Source organism: Lacerta agilis, chromosome 8 (genome assembly GCF_009819535.1).
Source record: "Lacerta agilis isolate rLacAgi1 chromosome 8, rLacAgi1.pri, whole genome shotgun sequence".
Lineage (NCBI taxonomy): Eukaryota > Metazoa > Chordata > Lepidosauria > Squamata > Lacertidae > Lacerta > Lacerta agilis.
The window spans coordinates 38,849,709-38,872,696 of record NC_046319.1 but is presented as its reverse complement, the minus strand read 5'-3'; the positions used below and the strand labels follow the sequence as shown (position 1 = coordinate 38,872,696).

General features: G+C 39.6%; 1 protein-coding gene across 1 annotated transcript in view; it reads right to left on the bottom strand.

Moving 5' to 3' along the window:
• Positions 1–637: 637 nt before the first annotated feature.
• ZCCHC14 (zinc finger CCHC-type containing 14) overlaps positions 638–22,988 on the bottom strand; it is a 36,408-nt gene continuing 14,057 nt past the window's right edge. The window contains exons 3-13 of the mRNA XM_033157029.1: positions 15,764–15,837; positions 13,468–13,539; positions 13,161–13,270; positions 9,838–9,932; positions 9,687–9,741; positions 8,710–8,983; positions 7,515–7,606; positions 7,003–7,127; positions 6,570–6,710; positions 5,049–6,488; positions 638–4,545 (exon numbers count right to left, since the gene is read on the bottom strand). Of these exons, the coding sequence (XP_033012920.1) occupies positions 4,490–4,545; positions 5,049–6,488; positions 6,570–6,710; positions 7,003–7,127; positions 7,515–7,606; positions 8,710–8,983; positions 9,687–9,741; positions 9,838–9,932; positions 13,161–13,270; positions 13,468–13,539; positions 15,764–15,837 (2,534 nt within the window). The 3' untranslated portion in view covers positions 638–4,489. The remainder of the gene's footprint in view (positions 4,546–5,048; positions 6,489–6,569; positions 6,711–7,002; positions 7,128–7,514; positions 7,607–8,709; positions 8,984–9,686; positions 9,742–9,837; positions 9,933–13,160; positions 13,271–13,467; positions 13,540–15,763; positions 15,838–22,988) is intronic.

The following is a 22,988-nucleotide window of genomic DNA, read 5'->3' as shown; positions in this document are numbered from 1 at the left end:
GTAATACAGTAAACATTGGCAAGCCTCACAGCTGTTGCTGTTCCTTTATATTTAGCATATTAATCTCACTACCCAAGTTCTTGATTTTCATTGGAATACATGAAGAACATTTTTGTATTTCCTCGTTGGCAGAAAGCCCTTGTTTCCTTTAGCTGCATTTCAAACTATCAAAACTCAAAAAGAATTTCCCTTTGTTTTAGACTGGGCAATATCTAAAGTTGCAAAGAAGTTTGATCACTGCTTCCAGTTAGTTGCATAAGGACTTAAATTTTGCTGTAAACAGGGTATGTCCTGTGCAAAAGTAATTCAGATGGTGTCCTGCTTCCCCATTTGTTATACAGTGAAATGTAGTAAGCTAAGACATCCTTGTATATTAATGCATGTGAATTTTAATTATATGTTATTGCAAACAAAATTTTATTATGTGGAGAAAAAAGGCTAAATCTTGACATGCTGTAAAATATCAGTATAACATGCAGTTTCTACCTTTGCATGCATCTGTTCAATGCTTGCTTCTAACAAGTTCACTGTAAAATTATAAAGTCTTTTGTTCAGTTACTATTTCTTCATAAGACAGCCATCCTTACAATGGGCTAATGGCTGCTCTTGTACAAATGTTGATTTTTGTTGTTTTTTTAAGTGCTGAAATGGATGATTCCATCTCAACTTGATTAGAAGTTAAGCTTATATACAAGTCCATTTTAAAACTATCTTAATGCTGTATATGAAGAACAGTAGACAGAATTGAACAAAAGCCTTCAGCCTCCTACTTTGGCCCAGATTCCTTTACTGTTGCAGAGTAGAACATTGTCACAAAAGTAGGAGATTCTGTGGCCATACCAATGACACTTGTGAAGATGCTTGAGCTATGAAAAACAACATTGCCTGCTTTCTGAGTGTGGGCAAGATACTGGATTCCAAATGAGACTGAGAATTAAGTACCTGTATAAGAACATGGAAAAGCTCCTGACAGAAGAAGCTGATATCCCAAGCTGCAGTGTGGGTTTTTTGTATCCTTCAGAGCACCTACCTAAAATGGACAACTTGCAGATAAAGCTGTTGGATAGCTCTGCAGTACCTGTCTACAGCTACCACCTTTGAGACAATGCATGTTTATGTTAGCCTTTGGTTGAACCTGCTGCGCTTGCAGTAAGTTTTCTTTAGCCTCCCACTGAAAATGGGGGAAAAAATTATTAAAAGTGAGGATGTCTGAAAAGACACTATAGTCTTTAATTTTTGTTCAGTACATTAAATTTACTCAGATAAAAACATTCTAAAAATGTACAATTTTACCTTTAACAAAGTATAATAAAACATAAAAATTCAAATACCAGAATACTTGACATTTACAATTCAAAATCAAATTAGGTGGATATTAAATATTTACAAAACTTTTAATATTTATATAAAGTTACATGCACATTTGTAATATAATGTAAAAGAAATGGCTCGAAATGGGCAGAGGTGTTTCCTTCATTCCTAATGGAAAGTTATTTCTGAAAAGAAAGTTGTTAACCTGTGCTGCAAGACATAGGCTCTTCCTATGTTTATAAGAAGTTAGTACGCAGAAATAGTTCCAAAGGTAGCTGGAAGAGTAAAAATTGTTTGAATATTTGTTGCTTTCTGAATTACTACTCATTTAATTCTGCCTTTGGCCATATCTAAGTAAAGCAGCTTAAGAGGCTTATAAGTGTGTCTATTCAGAAGCAAAACAAAATACCCACCCTTCCCTCCCACCTTAAAATAATTAAGTTGGCCTCAGTTTAGGGCTTTCCCCATAAAATGGTATTGTACCCATTGAATAACTTGCCTTTTACTTGGGGTGGCTTACATTTGGGTGTCTATATCAGTACTCTAGGCTGGCATGAAATACAGGGTTTGACAATTCAGAAAGACCCTTCTTTGTTCAGGCACGGGCCTGCATACTGCTTGAGAAATTTCCCATTAACTAAGTCATACCTAGTTGAAACCTTAGTTATATGCAAATAACAATTCTCCAGCTGTTTGCCATGCCAGTTTTTAGTACATAGATAGTTTGTTTTGTGCAGACAAGGGCTTTTGGTGGTTCTGTTTTATGCTCTCTTCATGACACGTTACATTCTCTAGTGTAAATGTCAGCCAAACTATGATCTATGCAGCTAGTGTCCATTTCCTCTTGCACTTGAGTCTTGCTTCAAAGTCCTCTGCCTGTATGAAACACTGACAGTAGAGAACAGTTTTAATAAAATTAAGTCACTATGTAGGCTTGCCTTGTATGCCTCAGTTTACCTTTAGAAATGAACAAGGCAATTGGCTCTCCAAAGCTTTCCCCTGGTAATTCCACTTATCTACTAGTTAAGTTAAACATAGTTTTGTTTGACAGCCCAACAGCTAGCTGAGACAGCTTTCTTTTTATATGAATGGAAACTATTTCTGAACATCGTACTGCTCATGGGGCCATGTTTCTAGAGACTTTCCAATTTAAATGCCTGATAAAGGCTTTCTGTTGATCCTGGAAAGTGTGTATGGTGTTGGGTTATTTCTGTTTAAGAACTGGTACATTTGGCTTTTAGCACGTTTTGGGCCAATGGAAAGGCTCCCAACTTTTAAGAGTAAACAATAACTGACAGATTTAGTACAGAGTGGCATGTTTCTGCTGATGTCAATCAGGGTCATTAAGGCAAAGTAAATTGCTCTGTCAGTTCTCATTACCTCTGTAGTAGTTTTACAAATTTCCTAATGGTATCCACCTGTATTAGCCGTCTCAGAAGTTCAGTCATTACAAGCATAATTAAATATTATGGGCTGGATCTAACCCTATATGTAATACTGTTTTGGTAAAGCCAAACTGAGGGTATGAAAGTCTAGCACTTCATTGCATAGAAATAACTGAAGTTGGATGTAGGGCTGCTACAAACCATGTGTTTTTACAACTTTGGACTTGGTCTCTAAGAAGCTGAGAAATGGCAGGAAGCTCATGCTAAGCTTCTCCCAGAGTTGAATATGCAAAACCCATTGAATGCCTACACCCAAGAGAATACACCAGTTTGTTTTTGAAGGCAACAGGTAAGGATAATAGAGCTTATCTCTGATGATATAAAAACAATAGTAGAGTACCTGGTTTTCTGCCAATCCTACCATTATTTCAACAATATCCACTGTTTTACTACCTCATGGATATACAGTGGGGTGATACAACCAACCCCACCCCCCTGCACCTTCAACCATACAATACCTTCAAGCAGAAATACTCATTTGCCACCTCCATAGTAACATATTGTGCACAGCCACTAAAATGTCCTATGTGAGGCAGTTTAAACTTCAGCCCTATAAATTAAAGAAGATAGCTACAACCAATTCAGCATGAATACAAAAAGGTATGCCGCCTTTTGACCCGGTAGGTCTACAATGTTTCAGTTCTGAGCTTTGCTGGCTTTAGTGGGAAAGAATTCTAACTAGTTAACATCAAAGCCAATACTCTACGTATTTCAAATAAAGGAGGCAGACTACAAACCCGAGTTGTGGTTAAGATGTACAGCTGTTTCTTACTTTGTGACTTCTATATCCTGTAAGCAAGAGCCCTTGTAGAAAGACTTTTGCTATGCAAAGTAAAGCAACAACTTGCAAACTCTGCTGCAGGAGTCTAGTGTTTTAAAACTGGGTTTCAAAGGTAGAGTACTGTTTCCTGTGGCAGAAACTAATATATGATAAGATTTGAAAGTTGTAGAGGGAAAGTATTTTTTTAAAGACCTGTTTGAGCTCAGTCTCTGGCACTAGACCCTTGGAAATATAAGTTTAATCCATGACTGACAAATAAATGCCAACAAGCATAGCATAACCATTTCTAGAATGAACTGAAACTTCTACCTTTGTTCTTTTGGAAGAGAGGGAGGGTTAAGATTTCTTTATTAGAAGTTCACATAGCCTGCTGGTGCCTATTTCCAACCATTGGAACGTCTCTCGCACTGATCTCAGTCTGCTAAAAGTGCAGATAGAATTATACATTCTTCTGTAGTGCAATCCTTTAAAATCCCAGAGTGTAGTGCCTGATTTGTTTTTGAGAAAAAGTAGACATGTTTACCTAGCCTCAAATGTCAGAGTCCAGCAGGCAAATGGCTACTGTACCGTCAACCTCTAGCTCTCACTCCAGATTACAACATAGCTGCCCGGGAGTTCGAGTTTCCAGCACAGAAGATCGAAGTATGGCAACATTCTTCAGCAAAAGTGCAGGAGTTTGTTTACAACAAAAAGGGTAGTTGGCCAGTTTCACCTCCCATCTGGAAGGTCCAACATTTAAGATCCATGTTATAATTTTGGCAAATCAGTAAAAATGGGTTTAATAAACCCCTAAGCTTCAGTTTCTTCCTAGTGTAGTGAAGTAGAGCACCTTTGGATTAAAAAAATAATGTTAATAAGCTCAACAAGTGGACTTCTCAGATTCCAATTTGAAATTCCATAATTACTCCATGGGCTTTTGCCATCACAAAAAATGAAGTCCATGGAGTTACTGTCAATCTGTGGAATCTAAACTTTCAGCTGGTGGAGCATATTTTAACCGAAATGTACCTGCACGGAGAAGAGAAAAACAAGTCAGCAAATGTAAGACTTTTCACATTTCATAAGCAATGACACATCACACAGTTGAGCACCATGCTGTTCATAGATAAGGAATGAACATATTAGCAGTAGATGTGAAATAAGGCAGGAGCACCATGGATACCAGTTTTGAGTGTGAGAAATCTCAAAGCTTACTACCACAAGAAACCAACCCCTTATTACCCCACAAAACTATCTGGGTTCTGCATACTCATGCCAGAGCAACATTTTACCACACCTGTACTTTGGATCTCTCAGGTTTGCTTCAGAGGGCTACTGCTCATCCACAAGAGTACAAACTATTGGCAAAATGTGAGACCTACAGTGGATTCCACTTGTACATGCTCAGACTTGCCATCACTTTAAATTACTGACCATTTTCAGATTATCCACCACCCCTTCCCCAAGCAGCCAAACCTGTATTCTGAGCAATCTACCAACTGCACTTCCAGCAAGCCAATTATGTTCCTAACCTTGTCGATTGAAATCCATTGGTGGCTGCTTGCAGTCTTGAGCTCGGTGACCACTGGCTCCACAATTGTAACAGGACAGATTCCCATTCTTTTTATGGCCTGTACCACTGTTGTTGCTCATCATCCCCTGTGCTTGATATACCCCTGCTGTACTTGCCATAAAGCTTTGCATTGGTGGCACTGCAAATGTAGACTGCCCACTCATGACAGAGTCTGGTGTTATGCCACTGTTGTAAGGAGAGTGAACCATAGGGAAGGCTGAGCTGCTGTTGTACTGCTGTGTGTTGATGTAGCCACTGCTGCACAGTGGATTGAAGGGCAGAAATGGGAAAGTAAACACTGACGGTCCGGAAAAGGGGTGCTGGAAGTAATTAGCATAACTGACAGTCATGCCACTTGAACCACAGTTCCCACTACAGCCACAGGAACTGCACACCATGCATCCAGGAGGTTGCTGCTGATGGTGGTGGTGGTGGTGGTGATTCTGATTTGGTACTGGGATACTTCCTCCTGAGCCACTACTACTGCTGTTGTAGAAATTGTTCTCGGCAGCTGATGAAAGCGTAGGGCTGGAGCTGGGAGCAGGACAACTGGGTAGGTTTGCCATATTTGCAAAGGATGTGGAGGGGTGACTGCTAGAAGAGGCAGTGTTGCTATTTGCACAGAAGCTGCTGCTGGGCATTGGGGCTACTGGCATACTGCTCAGGGCAGAAAAGGCCACTTTGGTATTGGCTGTATAGAGAGCAGTCCGGGGGTTTATTATTGCTGGGGACACACTGAATTGCATATTACTGGAGCAGGAAGACTGCCCCACAATGGTTGAATCAGTAGGAACCGAAGAGGATACCAGGAGTTTTATGGGGGGTCGTGCCACATGGAAGACGGTGCTGGAAGTTACAGTGGCTGTGGTACTTGTTTCCACTATTATTCCCGGCTGCTGGGTTGTTTTCACCACTCTGTCTAGGGCGGAAGCATGTACCATTTTGGTCCTTGGACCAAAGTTAATTGAAGGTGTAGAGGAGCCATTTTCAGAAACTCCAGAGAGCACTTGCATGGGCTGATGGGGAGAGGCTGGCATCCCATCTACAACAGTACTTCCAAAGCTCTTCTCCATCTTGATGCCACTTCGAGGTGTGCCAGGTGAGAATTTTGTCCTGTCTTCTAAAGACAAAAGCGAGTGCATAGATGACGAAAGGAGCTTCATGTCTGTATTCCCTCGCTCTGATTTGTGCATAGAGTTCAGTATTCTAATTGGAGTGATGTGAGGGGAGCCCGCAGCCATCATCTGTACTGGCAAGGTGTGGTGACTGGATGGACTGGACCCGGCATCATTCTGCACTGGTAAAACCTGAGCAGTGGGCCTGGCTGAGCTGGAGTTGAAGTGATTCATTAACATTACTGGCTTCTCCTTTTCTGAGGCTTCCAAGTGGACCTCTAAACCTACAAGATAGACAGATGTCAGGTACGACCAGTCACCTAAATGCGTTAGATGCTGCAACACAACGAAACAGCTTTCCTTACGTCTCTCATTCTCCTCAGCACTGTCTGAGCTCTCCTCCCGGGTATGGATTCCCATGGGGCTAGAAGAGGAGCTGGAGTATTCTGAAGAGCTTCCTTCACGGGGGGTGGAGAGGGTTGGCTGATCAACATCGACACGTAACTCTTGTGGGGGAGGGGAAGAGAAGAAGAAAAATCAAGTAATGTGAATGGTATTGTTAAGTCATCTTTAGACAGACAAAATCTGTTGCGACTCCCAAGTACGTTTGGCTGTTAGCCAGGCTCAAAAATAGATCCATGGAAAGTAATTAACTTGAGTCTATTAATTCAATGGGTCTACTCTTGTAAGTATGACTATCCTGAACTACATTGCTATCCAGTATGTTACAAGAATTAGACAAGCGCCAACCTTTCCTGTGTAGGAAATATACATATTTAAACCTCATAGCCTGTTTACCTGCTGTATGGTTACCACGAATGCTTTGGATAGGACCAATATGAGTGGTAGGAGGAACTCTGGCCACCCCAGTGCTCAAGGAAGGGGATGTAGCTGGATTGAGGGTCCGTTTCTCAGACTTTTCCCTAGAATGAAAAAGGAAGTGTGGGAAGCAATTTATTAAAATAAACTTGGATTTAAATCTGAATTGGTTCTCTAATTTAAAGAATGTGTGGTATCCATCTAACTTAAGAGTAAGGCCACTAAAGAGATTCTATTCTATTAATTTCAATGGGTCTCTGTTGAGTAAAAATTAGCTGCATATAACCTACTGATATTTTTAGATTTATCGTTCTAGACACATGCATGGGGTATAAATGCAACAAAATTTTAATTCAACTAGTGTTGAATTAAACCAAATCCTGCTTCTGGGTTTTCCTTAGACAAAGTCCACAGCAAGCGTTTTTACTGGAAAAATTAGGAGGAAAAATCCTGAAAGGACATGGAAGAAGCCAGTTTTCTTTAATACCTACTTTTCCAACTCCAGTTGGGTCTTGAGCTTCTTCTTTGCACCCATTGTAAGGGATTCAAATTTATTCAGATCTTCTTCAGTAAGGCTCAGGAACTTAAGATAGGAAAAATGGGAAAGTCAATTTTATAGTATGCAACACATACATGCATTTTAAAATGCTGTCTAATATGGCATACTTGACAGAAGCTTCATTATGAAACTAATGAATATAGTTTACATATTTTGCTTAGTTTTAAAGCAAAATATGTAGATTAGCTATATTCATTAGTTTCATGAGGTGTTATTAAAGTAGCTAAGGCTCTAGGGACAAACAAGTGTTTAACAGCATCCTAGTATAGAGATGAGCAACAGATTTGGGGAAACTGTGGCTTCTATGCAAAATCAGCTTTTAAATTTGTTTTGTTGAGCTGTTGCTACGGATGCCCTTGATCATTTCTATGTTATTTTGTCAAGCTACTCAACAACTGAGGTTGTCTCAGCCTCCAATTTTATGTAAAATTATTCAGTAGTTATTTGTCAACCTGCAGACTAAAGGTACTTGTCAGATTCAGAACATCCAACCCAGACTTTATTTTCAGGCTTATTGATAATTATTCTAATAAATATTGATAATTATTCTAATAAAGCAGAGAGAAATACCACAACAATACCCCATTCTGTTATTAAATTCAATTTATATTTCATTATGTATATTTTATAAAGTGTCTGAAAACAAATTGGAGCTTTAGATATGAGAGCAAAAAATAGAGCAAAGAATCCACTAGAGGGCACTCTGATGTTTAAAAAAACAACAACCCAAGAGTAACGTGTTGATTAACTTACAACATATCTGAACAGAGTTGTGAATAAAACTGTTAAAAAGAGTGACATTCATTTGAACAAAGCATGAGGAATTTTGCTTTCTAGGAACAAATACTCATGCATCCAGAAAAAAGTCATCATAAAGGGGTGTTTGATCTATGTGAACAGCTTTTATTAGAGGATAAATACTTGTAGTGTGTCAACATTTCACAAAGAAGCTTCTAAATAAGCCACTAGATGAAGACTTTGGCCAGAAAGCCAAATCGCTGAAGCCATATTAGCATTTCTAATCAGTCAAGACTTTCCCAAAATTTGCATTCTCTCTCTATACCACAGATTAATACAGCAAAACAAACACAGCAAACTGTTTCCCCCTAGCCAAGCCAGGACTCTACCTTCTCCATTGAGAGCTGTTTGAAAACAGGATAGTACTTGTGCAAGCGTAGTTTCCGCAGCCAGTCTAAAATCCCATTTTGTTCCTGGGGGGTTTGAGGACTGGGAGTCAATACCGATGAAGAGTTCTCCAACTGGGAGCGGCAAGTGAGTGAGGATGCAGCCCCACCTGTATGAGTGCAGTGGGGGAGTGCAACAGGTGTAGTGGCCGGATGCTGCACATGATGCTGGAGACTGTTCTGTGAAGACTGGATACCAGCTACACCACAGATAGGCCTGCAAACATAGAAAATGAAACTATTCTATGCATCAAACCAAGAACAGGAATGCTGTACATACTCTTTTCATTCTAGAGCATTTCCCTTGATTCATTATGCAGTTTGCCATCTTTCTGAAGAGCCAGCATAACACTGAAAAAGTCAGAGGGCTGCCGAATGTAAGGCCACAGTTACTCCAGCTGCTTAGGTTAAGGAATTACTGGTCTGACAGTGTCAACAGGCATAACCAAGAAAAGGGAGCAGAAGTGAGGATTTTGTTGATGCAGTAAGTCACTAACCATCCTGCGTACTTCATAGGCCAGTTCTAAGTTAGCATTTATATCCTCATAAGTGTTTTGAGGAATGTTTCCATGAAGAATATACATGGGAAATCTTACATCAGAACTGTAAACCATGTGTTGATTTTCAAAGGCAACTAAACATTTTCTATGTTAATTCCCTCCACTGAAATAAAGCACCTGTACAAAGTCAAATGCCACCTTTGAATGTCTTTTGAGTTTATCATTGGGTCATCTAAACATGCTCAGAACAGCAGGATGACATAATGCTAGCAGTACCAAATTTATTCCACACACCAAGAATGAAGGGGCAACCTGTGAAGTCACTTTCAAAGTGATAGTGCAAAATGTTCCACATTATACAGAAATCTGAACAGCATGCCATAGCTTCCCTACATCACACATACACTAAATTCATCTCACCTTCCGGAAGCACCCAGCGTCGTACCTACTTTATAAAGGGAAGTGTTGCCTGGACCTAAAAACAAGGAGATCAGGTGTTTGGACAAGGCCTGAGTGGTAAAATGTCTATTCACATGTTTGTTAATAGGGAGAAATGAATTTTAAAACTCACTTGAACTTTGAAATTGCTGGGAGTGAGATGAAGTGCTGAAAAATTTCTTGACGTGGTCATTTTTCCAGATGTGGGAAGGTAATGATGCCAAATACCTGAAAAAATGATTTCAACTGAGTAATGGTCTCTTTGCATTTGCACCACAAAGATCAAAACTGCAGCTTTTCACAGAAGAGTGCCAAAACGAGCATTTTAGCACACAATACACAAACAGCTACTTCACACTATGGAAATACCAGGCACACATACTGAGGAGGTCCCTACAGACAAATATTATTTGTTACAATGTGTAAATTGTCACAAGGAGCCCTGAACCTCACAAGTAGTCAATGAGAAGAAAATGGTTCTCTCTTGGTACGGAGTATACACAACAAAGGCAAACACCTACTAATTTCTGAAATGTGAAGTGGGTCATATTAACAGTGCAATGTGCTAAAAAAAATGAACCTAACATGAATTTGTACAGATTGCTGCTAACCGAGCGCTATAAGTCACAATTTATACTGTATATTCTGGCGAATAAGACTACTTTTTAATCCAGGAAAATCTTCTCAAAAGTCGGGGGTCGTCTTATATGCTGGGTGGAGAATCTGCAGTTGAGTATATCTCAAACTCTATACTTTAACTGGAAAAGTTGGGGGTCGTCTTATATGCCCAGTCGTCTTATACGCCGGAAAATATGGTATATACCAGTATGTATATGTGTAGGTGTGTACAAATGCATGCCACTTCTCTCAAAAGTTATTTACAATATACAGAAGAACCATAAAAATAGTAACAGTTAAAAGCCAACTAATCATAAAACATAATTTCAGCTACAAAGAAAAATTCAGTATCAGCAGTCAGGAAATGTCTGGGTAAACAAAAAGGTACATTTCACAAGGTGGGTATCAAGACATAAAAAGACCCTGCTCTGAACCCCAGGCAACCAAACTTCAGCAGGACATGGTACCGTCATTAGAACCCCATCCAAACACTACAATGACCTGGGCAGACTATATGGAAAAAGGTGGTCTTGGAGAGAACCTGGTCCCAAGCTGTTAGGGCCTCACTGGTTAAAATCAACCACTTAAAACTTCCCAAGGTAAATATTTAAAATGGAAGACAAATTTTGACGTGTACATGTAGACCAGGATGGAATTGTGAACAATTAAAATTTCAGCAGAGGAAATATTTTATAGTATTATATTGCTTTACATAATAAATTGTCAAGAGATCAACAGAAGTGAAAGATAGCAGACAGACTTTTAAATGTTCTCCTCTGCCAGTGCTTTGCTTTCTCTTGAAATTAAAAAGGCTGAGCTCCCTAGAAACATGCTACCAACTACGTGCTATATATAAACATATTGTCATAATTTCTCCACAGGCTTGTTTGAAAGCAACTAAGTATCTGAAGGTCCCACAAGCTGCTTAGAAGCAGGAATGGAGAAGAGATCAAATTGGGAATATGTTTCTCTTGTATTTACATTTTTAATCACAGTTCTGATCATTTACTAGGAATCACAAGACCCAAACTGTGAAGGCAGTATCTGATTTGCAGACGAGTGGGGAGAAAAATAAGCAAACCTCAACAATCCAGACCAAATCATGACATCTGGCAAGTCAACTGGTATGTGCTCTTCTGGAACCTTTGGCCCAATTACAATCTCTATGGTCCCATGACTGTGGCTTTATTTTACAGTGATCAGGGACATGTGAAAATCATTAATATGAAAAATGCAGGCACTACAGTTTTGGAGCCTGAAACTTGTAATGAATCCAGTTTTTTTAAAAAGAAAGAATCTGGACTCCAACTCTTCTATGAAGCAGCAATCCCTGTATGGATATGCCAGTTAGTACAGCAAAGGTGGACTAATTAAAACTGATCCCAAAAGCCCAGAAACCTCATGTCCTTTACAACTTGCAAAGCCAATAGCTGTAGTGATCCAAGTGATTTCTACTATTATATTGCTCATGTCAGCGAAACATGAATTTTAATGCTGGGAAGAAACTAACTAAATGTTGATGCACTATTTGGTTTGTTACCAGAGGCACATACTTCCTGTCTCAGCCTGGGAAATTACTTGTGTTGTTATGTCAATCCTAGCAAAAGTGAAGAAAGGCATTCCTTGAGCCTAAATGATACACAGAAATTTTGTTTCCAACATACCACTGAGTACTATAAATTATGATTTTCTAAACTTGATTGGAGCCCTCAGAATACAGCCTATTTCCTGCTAGAGTAACTATTTTTATCTACTGACCCTGGCTTATCATTTCAGGGGCCAAATAATGTTCTGGCCTAGTTACGATATAAAAAGCTGCAGTGGAGTCCTTAAAAGTCATTTGAGCTGCATTACCACAAGCTATAACTTGGGTTCTGCTGCTAGTGTGATTCCTTCTTTGTACTTTAAAACTTGCTTGTTAGGGAACTTGGCACCATTTTTTCTGCCAAAATGATTCACCTCTCGTCACTCAGGCCATGAAGTGGAATCTCTCCATATGCAGGCTTCCTGTCCTCTAACAGATCCATCACAAACTACTATTGCCGCTCAATGGCATTTCCCCACCATCTTTCTGCTCTTCTATCCCAACTTACTGTTTCCTGTGACCTTCATTTGTCCAATTCCACTACAGCCATCCAAAGGTCCCTGGTCCTGGAAACAATTCTACCTCTCTCCTTATGCCTGCAACAACCACCCAAAATGCCTCATCAAACCACACCTTTGCTGGGAGTCTCTAGAACAACTCCCTAGTCCCAATACCCTGTTGTAATTTAGTCAGAGTGGGTAAATGAAATAATGTTTATTGCTACCACCATTGTTTCACTGCATCTGTTTTTATATTTGTAAGCTCACTGGGAGTAAAGACCAGTCAAACCTGTTCTTTGTAAAGTGCTGTGTAAATAGATGGTGCTATCAAAATAAACTTTCACAAATGGCTGATACTTTGGTATCTGGTGGGCCCTTTTGGCTCCTAAAACTGCAAACAAGGGGCCCAATAAAAAACCCCTACCAAGTAGAACTGCTTGAAAGACTTAAACATGTGTAATAGCAATTCAGGTACAGCCACTGCCAGTGCTGGTACTGGGTCCAGAAGGTACTAGATATGCCACCCCACATTTGGAGCATAATTACTCAACACTAAGGAAATGCTGTCAAGATAAATGTGCATAAAACTAACAGTATACTTAAATCCCAGTAAATCTGACAAAACATTCACAGACCAATATGCAGACAATCAAAAGAGTGAGAGAATTATTAACAGCAAGTATTTGACCCAAACAGGTTTCCATTTGGTGTAGTTTCCTTTTTGCACTGACATAAAAGACTTGCAAAGCATACCTAAGGTCCGATTCCAGGTCCATGTGGTTTCTTTCTAAGTAAAATGAATCTGGACCAGCTAGGCATGGAATGAATTTCTCCAATTTTTCTTCTGGGTACATTTGACCTAACTAAGAGAGAAGACCGTACGTTTGAATGCAACAATTGAAAATGAAAAAAACAAACCAACCCAAGCTTATTTACACAATTTATTTAAAAACAGCGCCTTGCAGATAGCCACTGTTTCAATTGTACTGATACTAAAACATACCTTAGGATGCTTCTGAAACAATTTTTTATATAACCCAAGATATCTTATTCATTTTACCTTTGAAATGAATTCAGTCACTTCAGCAGAAGACTTTGTTACTAATGTCACTGAAGAATCAGACCATAAGACCTTTGGGAAGAAAGAAGAATTTGAGTTACCTGCATCAAATTACATCTGGAATTGGCCTTGCTAGGATGCATGACCAGTGCCCTCAGATTGGTGACTGAAAAAGGGATTCTGGGATGTATCGCTGCATACTTTTACATTCCAAAGATGACTATCTTCCTCCCTTCTCCTTGGGACCTCTGAAGTAATCTGCTGCCACTGTCACTAAAGTGTACTGTACTGGCACAGATTGCAACATTTTTTTCTCCCATTGTTACACAAAATCCTTTGTTGTATTACTTTGTATCTGAATTTCTATACCAAATATATTTCAAGTTATTACTACAAGTCCGAACACATTTCACACGCCATCCTTCGGACAGGTAGCATTACTCTATGTGGGAGGAAGTTCCATATTAAAAAAGGGCATGGAAACCATGTACGTCACATGAACAAATTCTACAGTCAACACCTACTGTAACTTGTACAAAAGCTGTGGCTATACTCTTGCTTCCTTAGGCCTGAAGCAGATAAGCAGCACAAAATGTGCCTCTTTACATCAGCAAAATATTACTAAGGGAGAACTCCATATTGATGGAACAGTCAACATATTGCAATAATCACACCCACTTGCAGTGGTTGTTAATGATAGGGGCTAATGCATGCGAGAATACGACACATTGTAGAATCTGCAAATCAGTTGCCTATCAGGACACGAGATGGGCTTCTGACCTATGCCTATGGATTTGTACCTGAAGATTTACCAAGCCAACATGGTCAGCATCCCCTTTCATGTATTTTCAATATATTTATTGAAAAATTATTAACACTAGCCAGAGGATCATTAGGCTGTTGGCTGACTGATTTAATTCAGCTATATGTACACAATGCCCAAAAATTAATCCAGCGCTTAAAATTTTGTACTTTTTCTGTCTGAGATAGAGGCATTTGTAAATTATGGGAAAATATTGCCTTATGCTTAAAAAAGAGGGGAGGGGAGAAAATTAGAGTGATATTTCTACATGACGCTAGTATCGATGACAACCAAACACACACAATTTTCCAGAACTGATGCTGCTGCCAGAAGTACTGGTGAGGGGAGAGAGTTTCAAAATACATTACGTAATTGAGGAATTTCCTCTTCCCAGCACTTGTTCCACCAAAACCAAGAAACGAAAAGCAGAGTTTCTAGCACCACCACAGGCTTTAAAAAAAATCTCTTTTACACACAGATAAGTGATACAACGTGAGGAACTAACTAAGCTCTTGAGGTTATACAGCCTTCAGAACTATGGCAGGATGGTTCTATTAGATTACATCTCACTTGCCTTTCCAGACACTTGAATGTGAGAGAGTACCAATGAGATCTGCCCAGAGAGGATGGGATACAAATCTAAATTAAAGAAATATATTTGAATTTTCAGTACTATTTTTTACAAGTTGGCCCCAGAACAATTTTGCTGATGGCTACCTGTAATTCCCACTGAAATTCTAGCACAACACCCCTGTGTTATGCATGTGATATTCTGGGTAGAGCAGTTTATACATGCAACTCTATCTCCTTTTGCAAATCGCCAATAATAAAACAGCAGCCAAGTATAAGTAGAAAGCTGGAGAAAGAAGTTATGAAAAATGGCAGAAGCATCTGGACAGAAGAGGCAAAGAGGCTGCTTCTGCAGTGGATCATCTACAACCAGGGAACTAAAGTGCAGCTAAAAGACACAGGGATGTTTTGCTGTTGTGGCTTATACTGAGAGTAAAATATATTCATTGCATTTTTAAAAAAATGCTAAAATAAAATTTTAGCTATTCAACACCTTTACAACCATGCCCAATTTTCCCTATCACTGTATGGCTCACCTCCAGTTAGAACATACTGTTTGGTTTAGTATATTGTGGTGTAATATGAGAAGAATTTTATCAAATGTTTCAGATATAGTTTTGGTGTCTAAGCTAATAGCGGTTGAGCACATCAAGGTAAAGGTAAAGGTACTCCTGACCATTAGGTCCAGTCACGGACAACTCTGGGGTTGCAGCGCTCATCTCGCTCTATAGGCCGAGGGAGCCAGCGTTTGTCCACAGACAGCTTCCAGGTCATGTGGTCAGCATGACTAAGCCGCTTCTGGCAAACGTTTTGGTCAAAAGACATCTGCTAAAGCAATAGTATCCTCAAGGCTTTGAGTGCCCCAAAGGTTGGTCCCTTTCATACCTCTTTTAAATTTAAAAATTCTCATCCCTTGGAACTTACCTCAAAGGAATATTCAAAGTTCCTATCATTCTTCCTGTGCGATAATCCCTTTAGTTCCACTTTTTCAACACTCACTGTTAGAAAACAAAATGAACAAGATCTGTTAGGAACATAGAAAACTGGCTTATACTGTCAGAATATTGGTCCATCCAGTTCACTACTGTCTACATGGATGGGCAGCAGTTCTCAAGGTTTCAGCAGCAGGTCTCTCCCAGGCATACCTGAAGATGACAGGGAATGAACCTGGGACCTTCTGCATGCAAAGCAGATGCTCTGCCACTGAGCTATGGCCCTTCCCCTCAAAGGAATATTGTTGTGTCCCAAACAGACAAATGATGAATGCACAACATTATTTCCTTTCTCTCAGTTCCAGAGGTGCAGGTTCACAGATGCTCCTGGCAGCAGAAACCCTGCACGTCTATAGTGTACTCTGGTGTTCTTGGCTGGCATAAAACCAAACATGACAAAAAGACGTAGCAAATTCGTAGGAAAATTTCAGAATAATAATGACCCCTAACTCCCACACCTCCAAATAGGCTAGGCTAAGCATGGTGACCAGCTCAAAGTCATCCAGTAATAATCATGGCTGAATGGCAATTTCCAACTTCCAATACCTTCCAATACAAGGAAACCATCCAGCATTTGTTTCACTGTTGCTTTCAACTTTTACCTTTCCTAATGCACCCAAATTCTAGTTCCTTGATTCTTTCTAGCAGTTCATTTCTACCTAAAACTTGTAGAATGAAGGCATCTCATAAGAACTTCAGACAACCTTCCCATCTCTAGTAGCCTAGATTTGTAGTAAGCTATACTTGTGGTGATTACAGGAGCAGTTGCGGTAACTATAATTGTGATTCCATGTGGAAGACGTTTACAGGACACGGTAATGTTTTTATTATGGTTGTGAAGGGGAAAGGTTTTGCTAATGAAGAGGGGAAGAACAAGAGAACCTTCCCTACTCAATCATTAATACTTTGTCACCCAACTAAACCTTTCACTGGCTCCAGGCTGTGCATACATTTGAAGCTCGAGTATTCAAACTCCAAGTTGTTATGTTGTGAACCGCCCTGTGATCTACAAAATTTAATAAATAAAATAAAATAAAAATAATAGTGAGGAAAATTTCTAGAGGTGTAGCCATACTTTTCTATTGAAGGAAAAACACCCTGTGACACCTTATTATAGGATTTATAACAAATTTATTATGGCATAAGCTTTTGAAGATGAATCTTCTACTTCATCAAATGAAGTTGTCTCGAGTCACTGAAAGTTGATGCTGTAATAAATGTGTTAGTCTTTAAGGTGCAACAAAACACTTTGTGTTAATTTTACTGGAGGAAAGTTAGCATCAAAGTCCCTTTGCCACTGGGATTTTTTGCCCTTCTAGGAAATTTGGTTCTTGTTGTCACCAAGAACAGTGGTACCTCTGGTTACGAACGGGAACTGTTCCGGAGCCCTGCTCGTAACCTGTGATGTGCATAACCTGAAGTGCCGCATCTGCACATGTGCGCGACGTGATTCAGTGCTTCTGCACATGCATGTGATGTCATTTGACGCGTCTGCGCATGCGCAAACCGCTGAACCCGGAAGTAACACATTCCGTTATTTCCGGGTTTGGCGCGTTCGTAACCAGTGTTGTACGCATCCTGAAGCATTCATAACAAGAGGTACGACCATAGAGATGTACTGATCAGTTGAGGAGCCATGCATATGCTGAATGATTGCTCGCAACAGTCTTGAGGATTTTCAAAAGCCAAGACTGCAAACCACCTCAGACAGAGCTTTAAATGGAGCATTTCTGTGTTGTTCTAAGCGCTAGCACCCTCTTCCATTGCTGCTGTGCATGTGAAAACACATACATTTGCTCCTATTGTCAACTCAAAATGTGCTCATCAATCAAGCTCAAGATGGACTGGATTTTCTTTTTGAACTTCATGAATGACTTAAAACAGGCCAAGGCCATTTTCAAAACTAATATCCTGTTATTTCTGAAATTAAAAGAGACTTTATATTAAGACATGGTTAATGAAAGCATTGACTAGGCAGCAAGAAACAACACAGGCACTTACTTGCTCAATCTCACAAACACTTATGGAATAAAGCCACAAATGGGAGCTACTAAAACTCACATTTTAATTGTCCAGAACTCAACTTCAAAATATATCAGAAATGTCTTTGAGGAAATCTTCAGAAGTTGAGACCAGGAGGCCTCTCTTAATAAAGTTACTAAAGGACAAAGTCATGCTGAAATACTATTTGCCAGTTTATACAGAGCTGAAGTTGTGAGCAACTTGAAGAACAACTGACAGAATTTTAAATTTGCTTTACAAGTCACCCAATACAGTACTGTACTGGCACTGAAAACAGAATGAAGGAGAATTCCAAACAGCCTTTCCAAAAAGGAAACATCACTCTCAATGAACTGTTTCTTTTTTACATCGCAACATTCAAAGAACTACACAACCACTTCAAGCCTTGAGGTAAGCAGCTCTTATCCAAGACTAAGGCTTTGCAACTGAGGCACAGTTGGACCATCTTAAAAACAAAAAACAAAAACAAAAAACGTGAGCTAGATAATAGGCTGTCACAACCCAAAATTAGTGCTTACTCAGAATGTTTTTAATATATGCAAAATACTCAATTTTGAAACAAAAGGAAGAGTTGGTTGATTGTACCTTTCTAAAAACACAACTGTTCTTGGCTTGCTGGTGAATATGCCAGCAGGCAAAGTCAACAAGAACATGTTTAAAAATAGCAATGTCTGTATAATAGCAGCATTCATATGTAACACTAAACCATAACATTTCGTTTAGCAAACTGTACTCTGCAGGTGTACATGCAGCCAGAGCCCCTCCCACTTGCACAAAGGGAGGAGCAAACAAACCACAATGGGAAAAGCTTAGCATGTTGTCCAAACCTAAGATCGTGATTTGTTTCATCCTAACAACCACAATCCCAGATTCAGATATACTGTACTAAACTTTCCCTGTCATGGTTTGCTCACCCACTTACACAAAGGGGCATGATTTAATAAGCTAAACTTTATGGCTTACCATGACCTGCAAATGTAGCCAGTGAATAAAGGTAATTTGGAAAAAGTCAACACAAATATTTAAGCATTTTTCCAAACCTCACTTAGCTCCCTTCCCCTCTTGTCCACCTCTTGAATAACATCATTTCTCTCTACATAGTGAATTCCAGTTTTAAATGAAAAAGTCCATGTTTCACTTTTGCTCAGTCTGGTCCATATTCAGAGAGCACCAACATATAGGAACCACTGAAAGAAACATAAATAAAATAAAATAAAATAAAATAAAATAAAATAAAATAAAATAAAATAAAATAAAATAAAATAAAATCTCAACTAAGCTTCTAGAACTATTTAATACTTGTAGTATTTTTCAGTACTTTGTACCCAACCACATGTTCACCTTCCTCTAAAACCTAATCAGACTTAACTAATAGGGATTCATGAACAGTCCTAAGTGCAGCCGGTCATTTATTTACAGAGTCCTCATTCCACTTTGAAGCATGTATCTGAACACTTAGCCATGGGTGGAAAGAGGGACATAGCATGCTATCACCATCAGCCCTACAGGGAGCAAGTGCCTTGTTTTGATCACATGTGCTATGTTGCTTAGGCAGCTGCTTCATCATAGGTGCACTAGTCAGCCGGGGGGGGGGGGAATTAAAGCTGCCATCCAAGGGTCATAAGACATGGCCTCAAAATGAAGCAATAGAAGATGGATTCAGCAACTCATAAGCTGGTGTCTGGTGCCTTTCAGTACAAATGATCCCTGAATTCACTCTGTTTATTAAGTAAATCTGAAACACAGGCTATAAAATGATATTTAAAATATGTGTAAACTGCATTCAGAAAGAAATCACACCAATGCTCAATAGGGTATGTGCCATTGCAAACTCAGGAATGTAGCTGATCCTATATTCTTGGGACTTCAACAAAGGGTTCCTTGCTAGAACACTCCACTTGAACTCCTTTTTTTCACCCCCACCCCACCCCATTTATAACAGCTCAGCTGAGCTTCCTATCTCATGACCTACTCTGTTCAAAATCATTAAATATTAAGATGACACAGAAACCTTTAGACTTAAACTTTACTCCATTTAATGCTCAGCACACGAGACACAGGATTCTCCTGATACATATTAACTTGTTCCAGAGACAGCATGAGCACAGTAGAAGCAGAAACAATTCTATCTCCTTGGGGATGCGGGAGAGCTGTGCTCATGACAAAGACTTGATTTTCTTCTTCTTTCAAGTCTGCTTTACATGGGGAAAGTGGCCCTCAAACTGCTGTTAAACCCCAACTCCCATCAAGGATTAATAGGAGTTAAGAGTCCAACAACAGCCTGAAGGCCAGAGGCTCCCCATCCTTGATTCACAAATACACAGAGTGTATCACTCTTTTCTGCACCTGTAAAGTACCAAAAATGAAACAGCCAGTGAGCAAATAAAGAGTTATGGGCTTTTCATAACTTATTAAGAACCAATTAAGCATGCATGGACATCAAATTACCACAAGCTTACTACCACCTTTTTACATAACATTATTATATGCCTATCCTATAGGTTAGAAGAGTAAAAAAAAAAGTGTTTTGTATCTAACTGAACACCAGCTTGGAGTCATTAGTAGCCAGTGCTTGTTCAATGATCCTGCTGAAATGAATTATCTAAATCCAATCAATGACCCCATTGAGCATATTTTCCCAATGTAAAAGGTAAAGGTAAACAGGAGTCTGCTTTAATAAAAACTGATCAAGTAAAAAAGTTACTACAGAGCATGTGCAAGTCTTTTAGAAATGCTAGAACAAGCTCTTTGGATCTAAGCCAAGACTTACATTTAACAAACTTCAGAAGCCAGAGTTAACACAATGAGCCGAGAACATGGAATCATAGCTACTCCATAGAGGCAATGTGGACATACATTTTTATATTTGAGAGATACTCTGGATATCCATGCACAAGCACACACACCATGCATAGTAAAAGGAGCCATTCAAAATCTGACTGACTTTTCCCTGAGGGAACCCACTATTTGTGCACTGTTTTATTATGGAAAGGGAAGCACTGATGCATCTGACTCCTAAAGTGTCTGTCTGCACACAAAGATAAGCCTGTAGGTTGAAAACAGTACCAGAACTTGGTATACACAATTGGCAACGCAAAAGAGATGGGGTTATTTACTACTACTACTACTACTACGTAAGAGACAGGTTGCCATCACCCATACTCATCACAGCGGAAGGAGTAGTACCTTTATAATTAACAGTTGCTTCAATCAGATACTATAATGAAGTTTTTTTACCACTCATGCAAGATGAGCTCTCTGTGGCTGCATTCACCCATCATCTTAAAACCATAGTTAAGATTTAAATACGATTTAACATGAAGCAGCAGCATGGTATATATTGTTCAAAACTTCCCCCTTTGCTCTCCTTGGGAGGAACAAACCATAAACTTTGGCTTACCATGTCATCAGAGCCAAAGTTTGTGGTATGTTTGCCTCAAGCAAACCACGAGCAGTAAGGCAAGAACAAACTGATGGTGCAGCTTGTGCTTTATTTGGAGAGGAATCAGCCACAAATTCAGGTTCTGACATTAACTATGGTTTAACATGATGTGCAACCAGGTTAACATTCCATTTTCACCTTCATTCAGTCTGTTCTAAGAAAGCAGATATAAAAAAGGACATCACAGACCTCCTTACCTCTACAAGGAAGGTTGTTTTAAATCTTTTAACACACCTCATATACCACACTGCCATCTTTTTTCCTATAAGCAAATTGATATCCAACTTAAAGACTACTAAATTCTATAGAAGCATGTAGTCCTTTACTCAGAAGGCTTTACAATCTTTTAAAAAAAAACTACTGCAAAATGGTTGCTTTACACTAGATTTCAAGGTCAAGAGAGGGGAAGAGATCTGGTAATAAATCAGCAACAGAATGTCTACAGTAGCTAGTAAAAGTTAATCACAGGAGAGCTGCCATTTAGTGATTATTTGTACTCTTCAAAGTGCTTTCCCATTTTTCAGGAAAGGTTGGAACTTTTTCAGTGCAAGAGCTTCACTGACAGGCTTTAAGGTGCCACATGCAAATAGCAGGCAGGACCAGAGGTGAAATAGACAGAGTAGAGGATGCACTTCATATCTTTGTGCACCTAATTGCATTTCAGCCATGCAAGAAGCAGAGGTTTCTATACACACCTCAATACTTCATCCCGGCCAGAGGCATTATCACAGTTCAAGGACTGCAATACCTCAAGGGCCGCCTGTCTCTATATGCACCTACCCAGACCCTGAGATCACCTTCTGAGGCCCTTCTTCGTGTGCCTCCTCCACAAGAGATCCAGAGGGTGGCAACACAAGAACAGGCTTTCTCTGCAGTAGTTCCCCATTTATGCAATACTTTCCTCAGGGAGCTCAGCTGGTGCCTTCATTATACCCATTTAGGTGCTAGGTGAAAACGTTTCTCTTTAACCAGGCCTTTGGCTGAATGACATCTGATGCCCTTTTAAAATGTGATGTGGAAGGGGGATTATTGGGTAGTCTTTGGTTTTGTTTTAATTATGTATTTTCTGTTTTTTGTATTGTGATTTTGTGTTGTGAACCACCCTGAGGTCTACACTATAAGGCGTTATACAAATTTAATAAATAAATTGTGGGATGTAATCCACTGGGAGCAGTCAAATACAACATACCTTGTTTTGCTGGAGTGGACATGCAAGGGAATGTTTGGTCCAGCCAGTCGAAACTTCCTGTTCCTCCTGGCCTGGAGCATCCTTCCTTACATATGACTGGTAGGTGGGCGTGACCTTTCCAGACCTAGTAAAAGGCCAAGTCACGCAGCCACCTCCCTTCTCTTTGATCTTCTTTTGTCCTGTGAACTTCCTGATTCACCTGGACTGGACTGCTGGCTGCCAGCCAAGCAGTCCCCCAGGTTATCTCCCATATGGGGCAAACCTGTTTGTACATGTTTGTAACTTAAAGCCTGCCTTCAGGGACCACACTGCCTGATCTTGAGTAAAACTACTTTTTGTTACTTATAAATAAGACTGTTGTGTCTTTATTCTTTTAGGAGGGATCAAAGGGGTCTTACCAGGAATAATAGAACATATCTCAATCTGGGCAAGCCAGATTGAATTGTTTGTCTTAAGAGACTCACACAAGTTTGCAACCAGCTTTCTGTTGCGTAAGAAGGGGAA